This window comes from Glycine soja, chromosome 18 (assembly GCF_004193775.1).
Source record: "Glycine soja cultivar W05 chromosome 18, ASM419377v2, whole genome shotgun sequence".
Classification (NCBI taxonomy): Eukaryota; Viridiplantae; Streptophyta; class Magnoliopsida; order Fabales; family Fabaceae; genus Glycine; species Glycine soja.
Window position 1 is genome coordinate 50,953,037 of NC_041019.1, and position 17,565 is coordinate 50,970,601.

The following is a 17,565-nucleotide window of genomic DNA, read 5'->3' on the forward strand; positions in this document are numbered from 1 at the left end:
ATATGTATATTTGTATACTCCATCTATCCATTAATGTTGTGTAAGAAAAAAAATTAAGTTTTAGAATAAGTTTCATTTTAATTATTTATTGAAATATTAAGGATAAGATTAATTTTATTTATTTATTAATTTTTGTTTGTGTAAAGAAATCGAAGAGTATACTTATTAGGGGACAAATGGAATATATATTTTAGTATTGATAATATTAATAAATTAATACAATAATATTATTAATATTAGTATATTAATAGATAAATTAATAATTTAGTAAATATAAATATATTAGAAGAAGGTTAATATAAATATATAATATAAATGTTAAGCGTTTATTTGCATATTTTAGTCACTAATATATATGTGAAAGTATATTAAAATGTATCTAATTTATATTTATTAAATTATTAATTTATCTATAAATTCACTGGTAATATTAGCATTACTAATCAATCAATAATATTATAAATACTAATAATATATAGAAATTTGTTTATTTAGTAGTAATACATATATGTTCTATAATACATTAATAAAAATTATAATATAATACAAAACTTAAATAGGTCAACAATCATATGATTTTAAAATATTGTAAAAAAAATAATAACATGGCAATAAAAACAAACTATTATTATACTAATTACATATTACCTATTAATATGTCTGAGAACCTGCATTAGTAACATAGTCTCTTCCTTCAACAATTCCATGACAGAGAAATCATTATACTCTATTTACAGTTCGTACCATTAGCTAATAGTCAAACCGACAGACTATTCAGTTGAAAAATGCAAACAATAGTACTAAGATGATGCCAAAAGCTATGTAGTGTATAGTAGGACTTAGGAGGAGCCTTGCTCTTGATTTTTTTTTAATGTTCATTTAAAAAAATAATGAAGATTAACTTAATGCAAATGAAGTTTTATGAAGTAAAGGAATATATATATATATGAAGCTTTTTTCCTTCTTAGAATTGAGTAAGAACAAGTTGCTTGTTTGCTACCTGGTCTAAACTCTGGGAAACAATGAAATAAATCACTCTTTTCAGCGCATATATGCTTTTCATCTTTGGAGATTATATTATGATGAAACCCTTGATGTTGCCTTTAAGAGACTCACTTAATATAATGCTGATGCAGGGATTATCTTAAGAAATCAAATGTTTGATTGTGTCTCAAATTGTAATTTGCTATGGTTTCCTTTTTCTCATTTCTCGAAAAATAGACTTTCGGTATTACTTTGACGCCGCGCATGAATTAAATTTCCTTACTATACTTAAAAAGAATAAATGGAAGCACTTTTTAGTTTGACAAAAGACAAACGAAGAAAGCCAAAAATATACTATCCTCCTTAAAGTCCGGGGAAAGATGTTCAATTGTGTTCATCAACGAAAATTAACCATCATAAAGACATGGTAGCAAAAATCCCTAGAGTAGTGCGGTGAAAAGTTGTCCTTTTAAAATAAGGATGTGTTTTTTCATTTTTTTTTCCCTCTCTCTCATGTTTCATTCTTGGTCTCAGGAAATTAAAATTTTGATAATGAATTTTTAAATTTGCATGCCTCACGAGTTTATAATAGTCCAACTCTCTTGACTATCACTGTTTCAAGATTTAAATAAAATTATTGATTTGGTTCAGCCTCGTGTGAAGCAGGGTGGAGCTAACCAAATGATTACTATAAAATACAAATTAAAAGTAGGATATTTTATGTTTTATTAGAAGTGGAATGTAAAAAAAAGTCATAAAAAAGTAATATGCTAACATCTTTTTAGACAGCATTAGTCCCTTTATTTTTCAAACCAAGTATATTTTTTTTGTTTAAAGAATGACAATCTCATCAAATAAAATATGTGTACATTATTGTATTTTTTTTTTAATTTGTGGGGTAGCCGTAAACCTACCTCATTCTTGTATTATCCTCCTCCCTCCACCCATAATGTGAAGCCCAATAACCTTATAATCATTCTTTTTTCTAGAAGCTTTAAATACTATCAAGGGTAGAAAATTTTTCATAATTCTTAGATCTTACGAACTCCCACTATTGAAAATTGCCTCGTCCTATAAAGATAAGGACATAGAGGAATGGTCGGGTGCTTTTTATATGTACCAGCCTTTACACTATTTAAAGGCTTGAGTCTACTCACAGTGAAGCATGGAAGAAATGGGTATAAAGCATTGGATTTGGAGCAATGATTGTAGCAATACTAGGACCACCTAACTTCTTGTACAAAATCTAGCCTATAAAATCTACATCTTCTGTGGGAAAATCTTTGACTAACATCACTGCCCACATTGTTGATTACAATTCTTCAAGCTTAACATTGTAAATCAACAACCCGAATCATAGCTCTTTGAAGTAGAAATAGAATCTCAACTCACATGGTAGGTTTAAAAATTTTTTATGAAATATTATTTGTTAGTTTTTTTAAAAAAAATGTTAATGAGAAGAATTTAAACTCATAAATTATTATTTTTTCTTTCAACCACCAAACCAACCTTATAATTTATAATTTCTCTTGATTTTCAGTCTTTTGAGCTCGCATTTCAGCCCTATGGATTACTGCCCCCTTTGGCTTAGCATCTTGCATCAACGACGTGGATCACAACCCTCTGAAGATGCAAAATAGAGCTTTAGAACACTATGGGGCTTCTTCATCCTTCACCATAATAGTAGTAGAAAATGCACCGTTTCTAGATTATTATTGTTTCAAATTAATTTATAAATAACTTAAAATTGAAAATCTCATTTTATTTAATAAAATTGGTATTCAAATTATAATTAATACATAAAATACAGTATATGATTAACTAATATCCATATGAACACATTAAAAATGGAGTTGCAGTTGAGTAAAAAACAAAACTGCAGTTGTATCAATTGAGAGTGAATTTAGAATAAGAAAAAAAGGAGGATTCTTATGTAACTAATATTAATATATCACATTAGTCCCATAAACTGTTTTTTTATATACTACTTTATATGTATTATGAATGCCCACCATCTTTTATTTGTATTCTTACAAAGGGCAACACTTAATGGCTTTAATAATTACCTTCATTTTTCTTCACATTTTTTTATGCCTATCTCCTAAGACCTATCAATTGCTCCACTAATTCACTTCTCATTGTTGCCAAAATTTTGTTTAAGAGTATATATACTAAATATCTAGATTGATTCTGTTTGTACAGTGTTTATGGATTGCATGCTTTACACTCTATAAAACTCAACAAAAAGGTTGAAAAAGAATAATTGTAAGTTTAGAAATAAACGATTTCACAGTCACCAAATTGTATTTCTGTCTTTACAGAAATCATTTCTGCCAAACAGATGTCAGCCGAGCATGGTATAACAAACAGAACTATTGTGGCTTTGACGGAGTTGGAGATGATGGTGGCTTCAAATCCGGGTACTGCAAAGAAAGAAAGAAAAAAATGGTGAGAATTCTCATTTTATCAGAGGACGGGATTCCAAAATATAAATTGTGAGAAAGCAGTGCGATGCACACTGCACAAACATGGATGTTCATAGTGGTTCTGTTTCATGTTTTCGAATCATGCAAGCAGATATCTTAAAATAAAATCAATCAAATTTATAAATATGTTTATATTCATTTTCCATAATTTTAGAATATTGGGCATATATAAAAGAGAACACAAACGAACTGACAAAGTTGGGAACCACTATTATCAGAACCAATCTATATACTCCAATGGCCATCTCTATCTGAGATATCAAACCTTCAGAATCACAACGTTCTTTCCAACAATGATATCACACCCATCAATCACGAGCACAACTATTTTATGCTCAAAGATGGCTGTGAACTCTTATATTCATGTGGTTAATCTATACACAATTAAGACGGTTGGGGTAGGGTACTCTGAAATTTGAATTATGACTTCAAATAATAAGCAAAAGTTGCTGCCAGTACCATAAGACCAATGAGTTGTAGCATAACTGGTGCAGGATCAACTCCATTTTTTGGGTGCATTTTAAATGGCAATAAGAATAGGTCAATCAGTTACTCCGTCATTACTACTTATCAGGGCGCTAACAGCATGCTTGGAATCCCAGAGCAAGAAAAGGCCCACCAAGAGAATTACTTCCTAGGATGCTACCAATCAGGGTATTCACTATTCAATTAGCCTCAAGGCACCAGGAGCAACTTCATCAATTCTGTTTTTTAGGTTATTCATTTCAATCTGTTTTGTTTTTATTTTTTATATTTCTACAATATTAGAGTGTTCAATCTCATTCCAATCACATAACCAAACATGGAATGGGCATTGGTCATTTCCATTCCCTCCAACCAAACCATTGTATTAAGGGTTCCTTGCAAAGGATGAACTAGAAAATCATAATTTATGAAAACAAGAATGAAAACAAATTGGAGCAAATGACATTTTGATATATTTGCAACCCCCCCCCCCCCAGGCATGTATGTAGTTCTGACCATGGGCTATGAAATATTAGGGTGAACTTAGTAAAATGCTAATTGCTAACAACCCTAGTATAGATAATCATAGGGATTTTCATTCAGCAATGCATCTCAGTCTTACTGTTATAATTTCTGATGAGAGGTTTCTAAACTGTGATTCTAATTCAATATATCCTACTTTTCTTCCAGATTTCTATCATTTAAATTAAACCATTGTCTATCGTCTTCTAACTCATATTGGCTTGAGAGTTGGGATATTCAACCATTGAAAGGATGTCAGGTCGTTGTCCAGCCAAAAAGAGAACAATGAAGTAGCTCACTGTAACCAAAGGAAAGAAAAAAATGCTAAGTATAGTGTAATGTATAGGCCACATGATTTTGTTTTAAGTAAAGAGAGGATAAGACCCCCAAAGAAGAAAAAAGGGAAAATGAGTTTCTTAGACATCCCATCACAACTATGAGCCATCAAAAAACTGAAGTACTCAAAAGTAAAAATTTTGGGATTGCATCACTTCCCTACATGATTGATAGTGAAACTATTTCTTGAGTATTTCAAGTTTCAAAATTATATCAACATTACCTCAACTGTTTTCCTATGATCGGTTGTCATGTTAAACAGTATAACAAAACCATGGACATAATAAACCAGTTACCAGGTTCATGCAGTAGAAGATTAAGGACAGCTTAAACAATAGAATTTGGGAAGAGCAGTAAAGATACAATGGAACAATAACCAAGAGGTATTCTAAGGTTTAGAACCTCTTAGATCTGAAATTTCTATAATACAGCTAAAAGATGCTAAATACAAATCCTTAATATTATTTATACTCGGGTTAATTACATAGTACTAAGCCTAGTCCAATAAGCCTAAATATCACATTCTTGTCATGTGCAACTAGTTATTCAGAAAACACATTAAATTCAAAACAAAACAGACTGAAACAAATATGTATAGTATAACTAGATTACTAAAGAATTGCTCCTGCACCAATGGTGCATTTAAGCCAACCTGATATATATGGATTTCTAAAAAGAAGGAAAACTGTATGCACTGCTCTTGGCATGATTAATATGGCCTGAATGTTGATATTATCAATGTGAACCCAAATACGATTCTACACTTTTACTACATTACTAATTTTATGTTAATTTACACATAGACTGAATAACAGTAATGGGATACAAATTTGAGTTGCATAACTCACCAATCAACATTAACTAATTGATGGTTCCTACTTTAACTGTTAAGCATGCACTATTAGAACATGAAGTGACACAATATGAGAGAGTTGAGGATAACATACATTGGGATAAGGAGAGGAGGATGCTACAGAACCAGTTTTCACTTCTGAAATAGACTCTACAGAGCTTTTCACATGACCATCGTCTGTTGTTTGGTTTTCAACAGAAGATCTATCTTGGGTTAAGGAACTATTATTGTTACTATCATTTTGCTGGATGGCTCCATTTCCATTTGTATTGAGTTTCTTTGAAGCTTTTACCCTTTTCCTTATATGCACAGAAGGGGGCAAAAGGGAATCCTGTATAGCCTGCAACCATGAAGACTCTGTTACCTTACTTTGAATAGATTTTCAGCAATCAGATACATACATTCCTTTGCTGGCATCAAGTTGAAGTGCGAAACTGAATTACCAAAATTTGATTTTTGAGTTCCCTGCTTAAATCTTTCTATATACTCTAAAAGGTAAGAATCTTTTATAGCTTCATAGGTGTTTTGATGAAGACAATGAAGAATGCTAACTTACATCCAATTTATTCATTTAAATGTTTTTTCTAAGGTGAAGAAAAACATGTATAGAATGTAGACAGATGTTCATTCTGCACATTCTGCTAAACAAACAAGTAAAAGAAAAGAGAAGAGAATGGCCATACCATCCAACCTTGCTGGCCTCTAACTCCACCTCTGATTGCATAGGCCTCTTTGAAACCATTCTTGAACAGTACCTCGGCAACTTTCATGGAATTACCGTCAAAACTACCTTACACACAAAAGAGAAACAAGTGAGGAATTCTGCAGACATGTATAGTATTTAAAGAAATGATATTACTCTCATTAACAATGACTCCTTTGCTCTTAGTCAGAGTTATACTACAAAGTACAAACAGATTTCTTCCCAATCTTTAGTAAAATGTAAAGGAAAAAACACATAGGTGAAATGTCCAAACAAAAGCCATAGTTAAAACAAATAATCCAATTGTAGGAATTAGGAAACACATAAAAACATACACATTACTTCCACTTAGAAACTCTTAAAATTGAAGGGACTTTTATAGGAAAACACCAGTGTCATTCCAGCATAAGCCAAATTAGCAATCCAGAATATCATACAAGTGATCAGACACTTCTCTAAACTTCAAAACACAAATTTCATCATTCTATTTTTTCTTCTTCTAGTTAGTTCACTTTTCCACGAATCAAAATTTCCATCTAATTTAAAGCGTCTCCGTTAGACCAAGTTAGTAGTTCTATCATTTTATCACACTTAGTCAACTTAATGACATGTCTGTGAGAAATCTCACATTAGATAAGCGTTATGGCAAAATTAACACAATTCCTACAAAAAAAAAAAAGCGAACAGAAAGACCAATTTAGTCTAACGGAGACATTTAAGGGCAAAAGTGAAACTTTTTACGAGATTCTAAAAAATAGTCTGCGAGCATGATTTGGGTCGAAACATCAAGGTTTTTTAACTGTCAATTGGGACCGCATTATCAACAAACGCCACCGATAATTAAAACCTTGTTAATTTTAGGAAACTGAAACAAAAAATTAAGACATGTTTAGCGTTTCTTTTCTCCATCTCAATCATACCCGAATAAGAATTCAGTTTCAATGCAATGCTTTAAATTGCCGCAAAACATTTTTCTCTTTCTCTATTTTTACTTACCTGTCCAAAACACATACAACAGTGTTAGGCGCGTCCTTGAACCTCCGCAACACCTTCTTCACAAACTCGTCCTCGTTCCCATCCTCAGCGAACTCGACCTGCGCCACTTCCTTCTCGAACATTTTCAAATTCGGAGACTTCAGAAACCTCACGTTCTTCTCGTCCCTTATGTCCAGCAGCTGCGCATTCGGGTCATCGCGGAGCTTCCTGAACGCGTCAATCGCCAACACGAACTTGCACTTCTTCAAGTACTCTTCCGCCAGAGGAATCACCACCAGCCAAATAAAGGTGCAACCGGCGACGAAAAACGGGTACCGGTTGAAGAAGTTGTCGATGGAAACCAGCACCGATTCCAGGTTTATTTTTCCGGCGTCGTCGGAGGCTACGTCAGCGAGGCAGGGAAGTGGAGTGAAGAGGTTGAGCATGGTAAATGATAAGAAAGGTTTTGTTAATGGGTTTTGGAGGGAGTTAAGAGAAGGTGTTTGGAGTGCAGAAAGAGAGGGTGAATGGGGTTGAGAAGGTGGTATTTTAGGGTTTGAGAAATGAGAGAAGGGTTTCAAGGTGCTGAATTTGTGGGTTTTGGTGGAGAGTGGATAAGGGGAGAGAAGAAGAGACAGAGAATCCATGACTGAGAAATATTGCACACTCTAAGTGATCTTTTCTGAGAAAATGACAGAGAAAGGGGTTATTATAGTTATAGTTAACATTATATATATATATATATATATATATATATATATATATATATATATATATATATATATATATATATATTAAGATTGGGTTCCAATTAGTATCATTAACAGTATTTATTACAAAAAGGAGATATAAGGTACGAAATATTGAAGACTGCCACTGAAATAAGTAATAACAAAATATGGTAAATGAATGGAAACATTTGAAAGAAATTCAACTAAAATTACAGTAAGATTCACATAAACAAAACTCAATCTTCTTGGGCTTGTTTTTTAATGTTTTGCTTCACTCTAAATTTCGGAGTACTTTTGTAGATATCATGTATGCCAACGTCTAATTGCTTTTCCACGCACCTGCAATCAGCAACATCTTTATATTGTCGCGTTAGATTGGTAAGTTGTTACCTATTTCTGTTACGTAATCTAAAGATAATAAAACCGAGAAGGGTAAAAATGTCATGAAGCGGACGGTTCTTTCATAGTACTCATAGCCTTCATAATTGTAACGTTTCTGAAATATCCTCCAAGATATTGTTCAATGCCATGTTCCTTTTGGAAAGACCAACATAGATGCAACTTTGGCAACAAAGAAATAACACGTTTTGTAGACTAAAAAAAAATTATGACTTGTCTTCTAGAGCCATCAGTTCTACCATAGGATCTACTACATTTTGATGTGTACGAAAAAACTAGTTGAGAGGAGTCCCACTTATACATATACACACATTTATAAACCTTACATGTATGAACACTACCAATGCAAAATTCAACACCATATGTTTTCTACACATTTCTGAACTTTTTTCCTGTACATGTATGAATTTTGTAACTTCTAGAAACCGGATTTCAGATTCATGCATATCAAAGTTCTTTCTTCAAATTGCCAAGGACTTCTTCCATGCATTCTTTGTAAGCTTCCATGCCTGGGACATGCTTTGCAATGTCTAAGCCCACAGTCATCCATTTCTTCCCCACTTCAATCTGACCCAACCTGACTGGCACTGCTGCTCGGTTCCATGCAGTCATGGCAAGCCACTTTCCTTCTTCAATCGGATACTCATCTTCCTTCAAACCAACCATTATCCTATAGGCTTGCTTGTACATGCTATATACAAGATCATCATCTGCATCACCCTTGTGAATGCTGGCATTGGATATAAGCTTGCGCATTACAAGAGCAACATTTTGATAATCTGGAGCTGCTGATGAAAGGAAAGATGAGAGGCATTCATTTAAAGCAAAGCAGGCTACTTCGTGATTCAACCGTGGTCCCTGTGAGGCAGAGAGACCTATTTGAAGGAGGTGGTGAGGTTTGCAAGCCTTTGAGCTGGCAAAGCTTTTCACATTGAGAAGTTGAGATCCCAAGTCATTCAGCCTGCCTTGTATATCATAATAGCAGAAAGTGTATATGAAAAAAAGTTCAGGCTCAATGGTATTAATTTGGTCACCGTTAACAGAGTTCCTGGCTGAAATTGATTTTAGCATCTGCATCCACACAAGAAGGGGACCAAGAAAATATTCAACAGAGTTCAAAATTAAAATATAACCTAGAAAGGAACTAGTTTTATAGCATGATACATCCTATTTTATGCATCATGTCAATCTAAAAGACTAATGCATCAAGTAAAATGAAGGTGGTAACATTTTCATACCTCCCCTGCTCTATCTAACAAGTATAAAGCTTGCTTGACTTCAGTTTCTGACATCGAAGTCTTCCTTTCAAATTCTAAAGCTATCATTGATGATACAGAAAGCACTAACGATTTGCAAACCATGACATTGTTCTCATTATCAGACCCCTCAATTAGAGCATAAAAATCTGATGCCAGTTTTAAGAACACGGCAGATGATTCATAGTTCTTATCCTGTCCCGTTTTTGTCCCAAAGTTCCATGAAGTCACAGCAAACCAATTCCGTTCCCGTCTTCCAACTTCCTCTTTTCCAAAGAAGCAATCAGGACCAATCTCCGATGCTCGTGTATGGGCGTGTTTGAGGAATTTTATTACTTGCTGTTCGTTACCCGGCTCTTGAGAGAGGACTGTCAGCAAGGTGCGCACAACTGTTACTTCTGCTGTGGGCATGGACTTTCCTGAAGCATAGAACTTTAGCATACTTGATAGAGAAGCAACAGCAATAGGTAGAGCATGGCATGCAACAGCTTCATGTGCTGAAAGTGAGAGAAAATCTGGTTGAAAGTCAAGGCATGTTGTCATCGCTTCAATTTGATTAATAGCACCTTGGTGGTCATTCTTTTGGAGATAAATTTTGAACTGAGTTAAAACAAATTAAATTTCAACGTAAGTTCTCATGCCATTCCTGTTGCAAACGTAATTCTAATGAGATGCAAGTGGGGTTAGTTGTAAGTTGTAACCAGCTTAAAGAATTACACAGGAAATCAAATGTAAAGCGTCTACATGGAATAGCATTATAAATTTGTATAATGTTTTATGTATACATACGGATAAAGAAGCACCAACAAACGTGAAGAGAGAGAAGATGATACCTTAAGAAAAGCACAGACAATGTTAGGCTCAAGCTGCAGGCATGGAAAAGCATGGATAATGTTTCATATTTGACTGAAAATTCAAGCAACGAATTCAAAACTCTGTTGATAACAATACCTTTTCAGCCTCATTAATGTATTCTTGAGCGCGATCCAGCTGCAGGAGACCAAGGTAGCAGAGGCACAAAACTCTAAAGCCCTTTGCTCGAAGTATTCTGTTCTCTGCATCATATGGAATATATAGCATTGATTTTTCAAAGAGTTCCGCACTGGTCTCATAATCTTTTGATTGAAAATTATCGGCACCACTGAAAATCACATTAAAATATTGGGATCAGTAGGTTCATTTGGAGACAATTTCCTAGGTATTGCAAAGTGTTATGGAATGCAAATATGCATGAGCCAAATGGTAAAATAAAAATAACTCCTGAAATACACTAGAGATTGTTCCAGGCTCTGACAACAGTGCTACTCTACTGACTCCACTACAAACGCTCCAATCCTAATTCCAAAATAAAGATGGCCATAAAATGATACACAAGCCTGAAACTCCGAAGTACCTAAGAAACTTTGTATAGTCAATAAAATGTTATTAAGGCTTCGAGAATGATATTACTTCATGTTAATTGATTTTCTGTTAGTGAATTTTGAAAATAAGACAGAGCTTAGCCTCTTAGACAGTTGTTAGTTGTCCAGACTCATTTTGCATAGGGCAGGTATATTTTTGCAATACAATGCATGACACATTAACACTGCATAAGCATACTTATAGTTGATATCTTACCTAATTCTACAATATTTGGGGATTCTTCAATTTGAAGGTTACCTTTTGCAGTAGAGCTAGGATTCAGGGAGAAAGTGGCAAAGAGTGACTTATTAGTGACTTGTTACCTACTAGAATATGTTTACTTTAACTTTCTGTGACTTGACAATAATCAGAACAAGTTTCTGAAACTGTGGGTTAATAAATTGTTCCATCAAACAGAAAAGGCAATGGGGAGACTCCTTTCAGCAAAATATTTCCCTTGCATATATTAAAATTTCTAGAGTCAAATGAGACATTCCATAAGGAACCTCATTGTTCATGATCTTGTACCATCTAAAATCAATAATAATTTAGCCATGCATCACATCTATGAATCAAAGTAATGAATAACAAGTTGCTTATGTCCTTTTTTGGGATTGCTATAGGTACTCAACAAGGCAATTCACTTGAACTACAATAAGGTACTAATTCAAATATTTATTCACCACTTTATGAAAGACTAGTCCTTTTCATTAGACCTAACCTCCAGCCCAACCACAAAATCTATCTCACTCAGCATATGCTTGGATTAAAGTTTGCAAACTTAAATTTGAATGAATTTCAAATTTCATTTCGGAAACTGAATTTGCAAAAGCAACCCTCCCTTTTCTTCCATTTCACAGAGTTTTAAGGCAGAATTGAGGCAAAGCTCAATTTACAATCGATTATCGAATCTAACTGAAAACCAAACAAAAGGATTTTTCAGTTTTACATTTTTAACAAACATTGCTGCCTCCCAACTAAAAGCCAAACATAACCTTAGTTTGCAATTTGACCGCCAACAATAACTTGTAGACCATGCAATCACACTCAACATATATTTTCTTGTTAAAACATTAAGATGACAAAACAGATAGCAAATATAAGACACCCCACTGCATTAGGCAAATACCAGCTAGCAGATTAGGAAATAAATGGTTCAAGAAGCAATACCAATTCCACAGAACAGCATGCATTGCCACCCTATCCTTAGCAGCATCCTGTCCTGCAAAGAGGGCCACCACCCTCTCATCCGACACAAGCTCAGCAACCACCTTAGCTCTCAGTCTCCCCCCTTCCCCACCACCCCCAGCCACCCTATGCGCCACCCTCACTGCCGAGCCGGCACTAACATGACACCTTCCCAACAGCCCCAAGAACACCCCCTTCGCCGTCTCTGCCCCCGCCGTCCCTGCTGCCACAAAATACGCCTCCACCGCTGACACCCAAACCCCCTCCGGAATCCCTTTGTCAATCACCATCCCCCTCAACTCCCTCTCCGCCTCCCCATGCCTCCCCAACCCTAACCACGCCTTCATCGCCAACACCGAAAGACTCGGATGCTCATCACCGCCATCAGCACTATCTCTCAAAACCTTCACACACTTAATCACACTCTCAAATTCCTCTTTCTGCAAATGAATCGCAGCGATGAATCTAAGCGCCTTCCACCTCAACCCTCGGATCTCCACCTTCTCTTCCCGTGTTCGCGCCGCACCGAACCCCTTCTCGCAACACTCCAACGCTTCGTTCATCAGCTTCAGCGCCTCACGGTTCGCGTCCTCGCCGCCGCCGCTCGACAGCGCGCGCTTCCCAAACGCCATGAACTGCTTTGCTAGATCCGTGTAGTGCTCGCACGCGCCGAAGAGGAAGCTCTTGCTCCGGTTCAGCAGCGCCACCGCCAGGTTCGGGTCTCGAACCTCCCACGCGGTTCGGGACCGAGCCAGGTTCAGATCCAGCAACAGTTTCCGCTCTCCGGCGTCGGTGATTGAATTGATTTCGAGCTTCGAGACCAGATCCGTGGCGCGCTCGAAGCACTTCGCGGCGAGATCGAATTTCTGGAGGCTGTGCCATATCTGGCCAGTCTTGTGGTAGAACGACGCCGATTTTATCGCCGGAGATGGGATGCCGGCGACGTCGCCGGCGATTGAGAGGAGGTCCGCGGCGATGTGCCGGAGTTCGGCCTGGCTTTCGGTGGTTGCGGAGGAGGAGGAGCGGATGGCGGTGGTGTTGGAGATGTCGACGCACGCGTTCCAGAGGCGGTAGCTGAGCTTCCAAATCTGAAGTTTCAACGAGTTTGGAAACGAAGCGAGTTGACTCAGCTGAGTCAGGCACTGCCGGAGATCGGAGACGACGGTCTCCGGCGGTGGTTTTTCGGCAGAGCGGGTTTCGAGTTGTTTAACGATTGTTTCAATTTGGAAGAGGCTACGGTTGTTAGGCTCCGTGTCTCGGTGGAGCGACCGGAGCTCCGGCGAGGATATCTCTGCAATTCTCATTTTTTGGCGGGAAATTTTGAAAGGCGGGTTTTTCCGTTTTGGCCTTTGGTCGTATTCTTTTTTCTTTTCCAGCATATATGTACTATTTACCTTTCATTTTGAAATTACACCGGATGGGAAACATTTTATTTTTTTGATTTGAATACATTGTTATGGATGGTAAAATTATTAAAACTATATCTAAAACTATTTTAATTAGTTGATAATATAAAAATATATTAGTTTATTTTACAAATAAAAGATTCAAAATTAGACATTAGGCAATTTAAAATAAAAGCATGAAACTGTTTTGAATTCCAAAAATGAAAAATGGAAAGTAAAACTGAAATTATTAAAAACTCCATCCAAGAAATAAAATGTGTTCACTGTGAGTAGAATCAATAATTTAATTTTTTATATATATACTTCTGTATTTATATTTACATATTATTAAAAGAATGATCTTGTAAAACATGTGACAACACCCAAATTTATCTACCTTGTTTAGTCATTTTTTGTCACTCTTTTATTTAATCTACCTTGTTTAGTGATTATATACTTCTATATTATTTTTCCATAGTGAATTATTTTTTTCTAAACATCAGATTTAATCTCTTAATATAAGATATGGTTCATATTAGATCCCCAATCCTACCTATAACTTTCTGTCCAGCCACTATCATCTGCTGCTGCTGGTATCTTGTGGACATGTACAATCTTATATTAAAAGATTAATCTGACAGTTAAAAACTGGTTCACTATGGATCACTATCAAGGTGGTCCACCTTAGCCATGGTCCTATTTAAGGTGAATTCTAGCACAATTTCATTGCATTGTTTATTTATTGCTCTAAAGTGTTGTTTTCTTACAAATAATTGAATACAATTCCTTCATACAACTTTTGATTAAAAAAATTCAAATTATTTAACTTATTACAAATTGAATTATTTTGAAAACACATGCAGAAAGTGGTGTTTTAATTTAATTGCCTTTATAGGCTGGTTGTGATTGACGATCTTACTATGCAGAACTCTCATTTGCAGGCCTCCCAAGAAAAAAGAAAAAAAAATGTTGAACCGTATAATGATTATAACAGTGACCAACAAAATTCAGAAAATTTTAACCATATACAAGGGCATAACGTAGCATTATATCAGCTAATTAAATTGTAAATTTGCATTAAACCAGCTAGTTTTTTTTTAAAAGACAAAAGATATTTTATGATAACTCTTAGTTTAACACTAAAAGTGTCAATTCAAGCCAAAACACCACACACATGATTGTTACAAAGAACAAATGGAACAAAAAGATAAAGAAATGTGCATCCCGAGCTATACGCCACACTTATTTTTGCATTTGCGTTGACCTCTTTTCTATTCCATTTACACAGTATCAGCTCCACGACAAAAAAAAAATATCATTTCTCCTTCCAAAGAATCAAAAGAGTATATATATATTGAGTGCAACAATTCTTCACCATGAACTGATAAAAACTTGTTTCGTTGTATGGGCTCATGTGAGGAGGTAAAAGAAAATATCTATTCTAATTTTATCATCAGCTATGAGTTTGAATATAAGCGAAATTTTAGAGAATGTTTGGGATCCCTTTAATTTTGGTGTCTTTCACACTTCATAAGACAGACGGCCAACACAAGTGTCCACCGTCTATTTGCAAAAAGGACATAGCCAAAACCACCACACGACCTCTCAGATCACCCACATGCAGATAATAGAAAATGCCAAAAACTATGTAATGCTTTTACTCACAAAGCTAGTCAGAAATGCGTGCGAATGTGCAACGTGAAAGAGGAAGAAACAGAATGATTAAAGAAGAGTGAGAGTTGGACTAATGAAAGTATGAAATGGTGAGTTTCATGACTTTTAATTTTCATCGTAGATTTGATTTAATAGATAGACAACAACTGAGATTTGTTGAACATGACCTCTCCTTTAAAAAATAGGAAGGAGAGGATTTCGATCCTATAAATACCAAGCAACTCCCATAAAAATAATATTTAATCTCAGTATTTCTAGACGACTAAAAATATGTTTTTAATCTCCTTAAGTTAACATTTTGTTTATACATTTAGTTTCTTTACTTATTTTAGTCATTATAAGTTAGCATTTTTTATTTTTAGTAACTTTAAGTTTATTTTTCTAATTTTAGTTTATATAAGTTTGTATTTTTTTAATTTTGATTTTTGTAAGATTCTAAGTTTTTTATTTATAATTCCCATAAATTTTCTCTTACATGGATTAAAATTGAAAAAATTATTTATGACTTTTATTTAATTCATCTAACCAAATTAAACATGACAAATAACGGGTACTTCCTCAAACTTGTCCGCATTTGAGGTGGAATACCCACTGATTAAATATGGGTATAAGTATTACCCAAAATTTCAAAACGAGGGTGAGTATGAAGATGTATATCAAATTATACCCATATATGTAATGTCACGGTTACATTTTTTTGATAATTTTTTTTACAACATATATATACATAATATATTTATACATAATATATATATATATATATATATATATATATATATAAAAGATTTTGTTGTTATAATTTTCAAAAATATAAATCAATTAGCTTAATGGTTAAATAACAAACTTAAAAATATGCATTTAACAAAAAATATGATTGAATCCTTAAATGTTTATCTTTAGTTTCTTTGTTATTCATTATATTTATAAATTGTTTGAATTAAAATATTATTAAAAACTTAATACATAATTTATTCTCACACACACACACACACACACATATATATATATATATATATATATATATATATATATATATGTGTAAAGTAAATTAAAATTATAAAAAAAGTGTAGTAGGTTCTTATGTTTGTTAGTCTTTTGATAAACATACTTAGTCACGTAAATAGTATAAAATAGAAAGTCCGAGTATTATATTTATTAGAACTCGCGTAATACTTAACAAAATAACAATGTTTACTAACTATGACTTTCAGAAATAACCATTATAATTTGATTGCAACAATGTAAATAGCAAAAAATTAAACAAACATAAAGTTAAAGAGCAAAAGAACAAAAAACTCTTTTTTGATAATTTTTACAAACACTTGAAATACAATAAAAAGAGATAAAATAACAAAGAATAAAAGAGTTGAGATTGATCTCACTAAACCACCATGCAAACAAAGGTCACTCTTCTAATTCGAAGCTCAACTATTATCATCAACTCACTAAAATATTCAAACCCTGATCCCTTAGATGGAAAAAATCTAAGTCCCTTAATAAAATTATCAATCCTTTGACTAATTTAATCAAGTGACTTGTTTTAAGAATAATAGTTAAAAAATGACTAACAAACTTTGTTTTATTCCTAGACACAAAACATATTAGGTGTCCTCCTTCATTTCTATGTTCAAAAACATTTTTGAATGACAATTCAAATCACAACATTAAGCAAAATGTGGTCAAGCCAAAACAAATATTAATGCATAGAAAAAAATACTTAATGAATAATAAACATAGATTACTAATCAAAATGTAAACATAAGGATAACTTCATTACATCAACCCTAAAATCGATAAATTAATTACATAACCACAAGAAAAAAAACAAGAAAATAGATAAAGAGATGTTGAAAAATGATGGGGAAACCAGAAAGAGCAAGGGAGAAAACTTTCCAGCCTTCCCCTCAATCCTAGACACCTTCCCCCAACCAAATATGCCTTCATTTTGCAAACTTGGAACTTAAACAGAATCAAACAAGCTGCACAGTTGAGTCTACATAATGACTTGTGTGCTTAGTCCAACCAATAACACTTGTTTAAGTGACGACAGGAAGCTTGCATGCTAAATAAAATTGTTGTAAGTGATTATGCCTTGAGTCTAAGATTTACATTGAGCCTAAATATGGTAGAGAAAACAAGTCACTTAGCCTAAAGTGCGCACATGTGTGATCCTTAAAACCTAAAAATTTTCCTTTAAAAGAGTATTG

General features: G+C 34.2%; 2 protein-coding genes across 2 annotated transcripts; both read right to left on the bottom strand.

Annotated features, from left to right (window-relative positions):
- Positions 1-3,233: 3,233 nt before the first annotated feature.
- LOC114395505 (rhodanese-like domain-containing protein 4A, chloroplastic) lies at positions 3,234-8,023 on the bottom strand. The gene is made up of 4 exons (XM_028357299.1): positions 7,346-8,023; positions 6,330-6,432; positions 5,741-5,986; positions 3,234-3,407 (listed from the first exon to the last, which is right to left on the bottom strand). The coding sequence occupies exons 1-4, from the start codon at positions 7,969-7,971 to the stop codon at positions 3,357-3,359; spliced, it is 1,026 nt and encodes a 341-aa protein (XP_028213100.1). The 5' UTR covers positions 7,972-8,023; the 3' UTR covers positions 3,234-3,356.
- Positions 8,024-8,586: 563 nt separating this feature from the next.
- On the bottom strand, positions 8,587-13,688 carry LOC114396128 (TPR repeat-containing protein ZIP4). Its single transcript, XM_028358023.1, has 5 exons — positions 12,282-13,688; positions 10,662-10,851; positions 10,544-10,576; positions 9,693-10,310; positions 8,587-9,525 (listed from the first exon to the last, which is right to left on the bottom strand). The coding sequence occupies exons 1-5, from the start codon at positions 13,676-13,678 to the stop codon at positions 8,902-8,904; spliced, it is 2,862 nt and encodes a 953-aa protein (XP_028213824.1). The 5' UTR covers positions 13,679-13,688; the 3' UTR covers positions 8,587-8,901.
- Between the last annotated feature and the right edge of the window lie 3,877 nt (positions 13,689-17,565).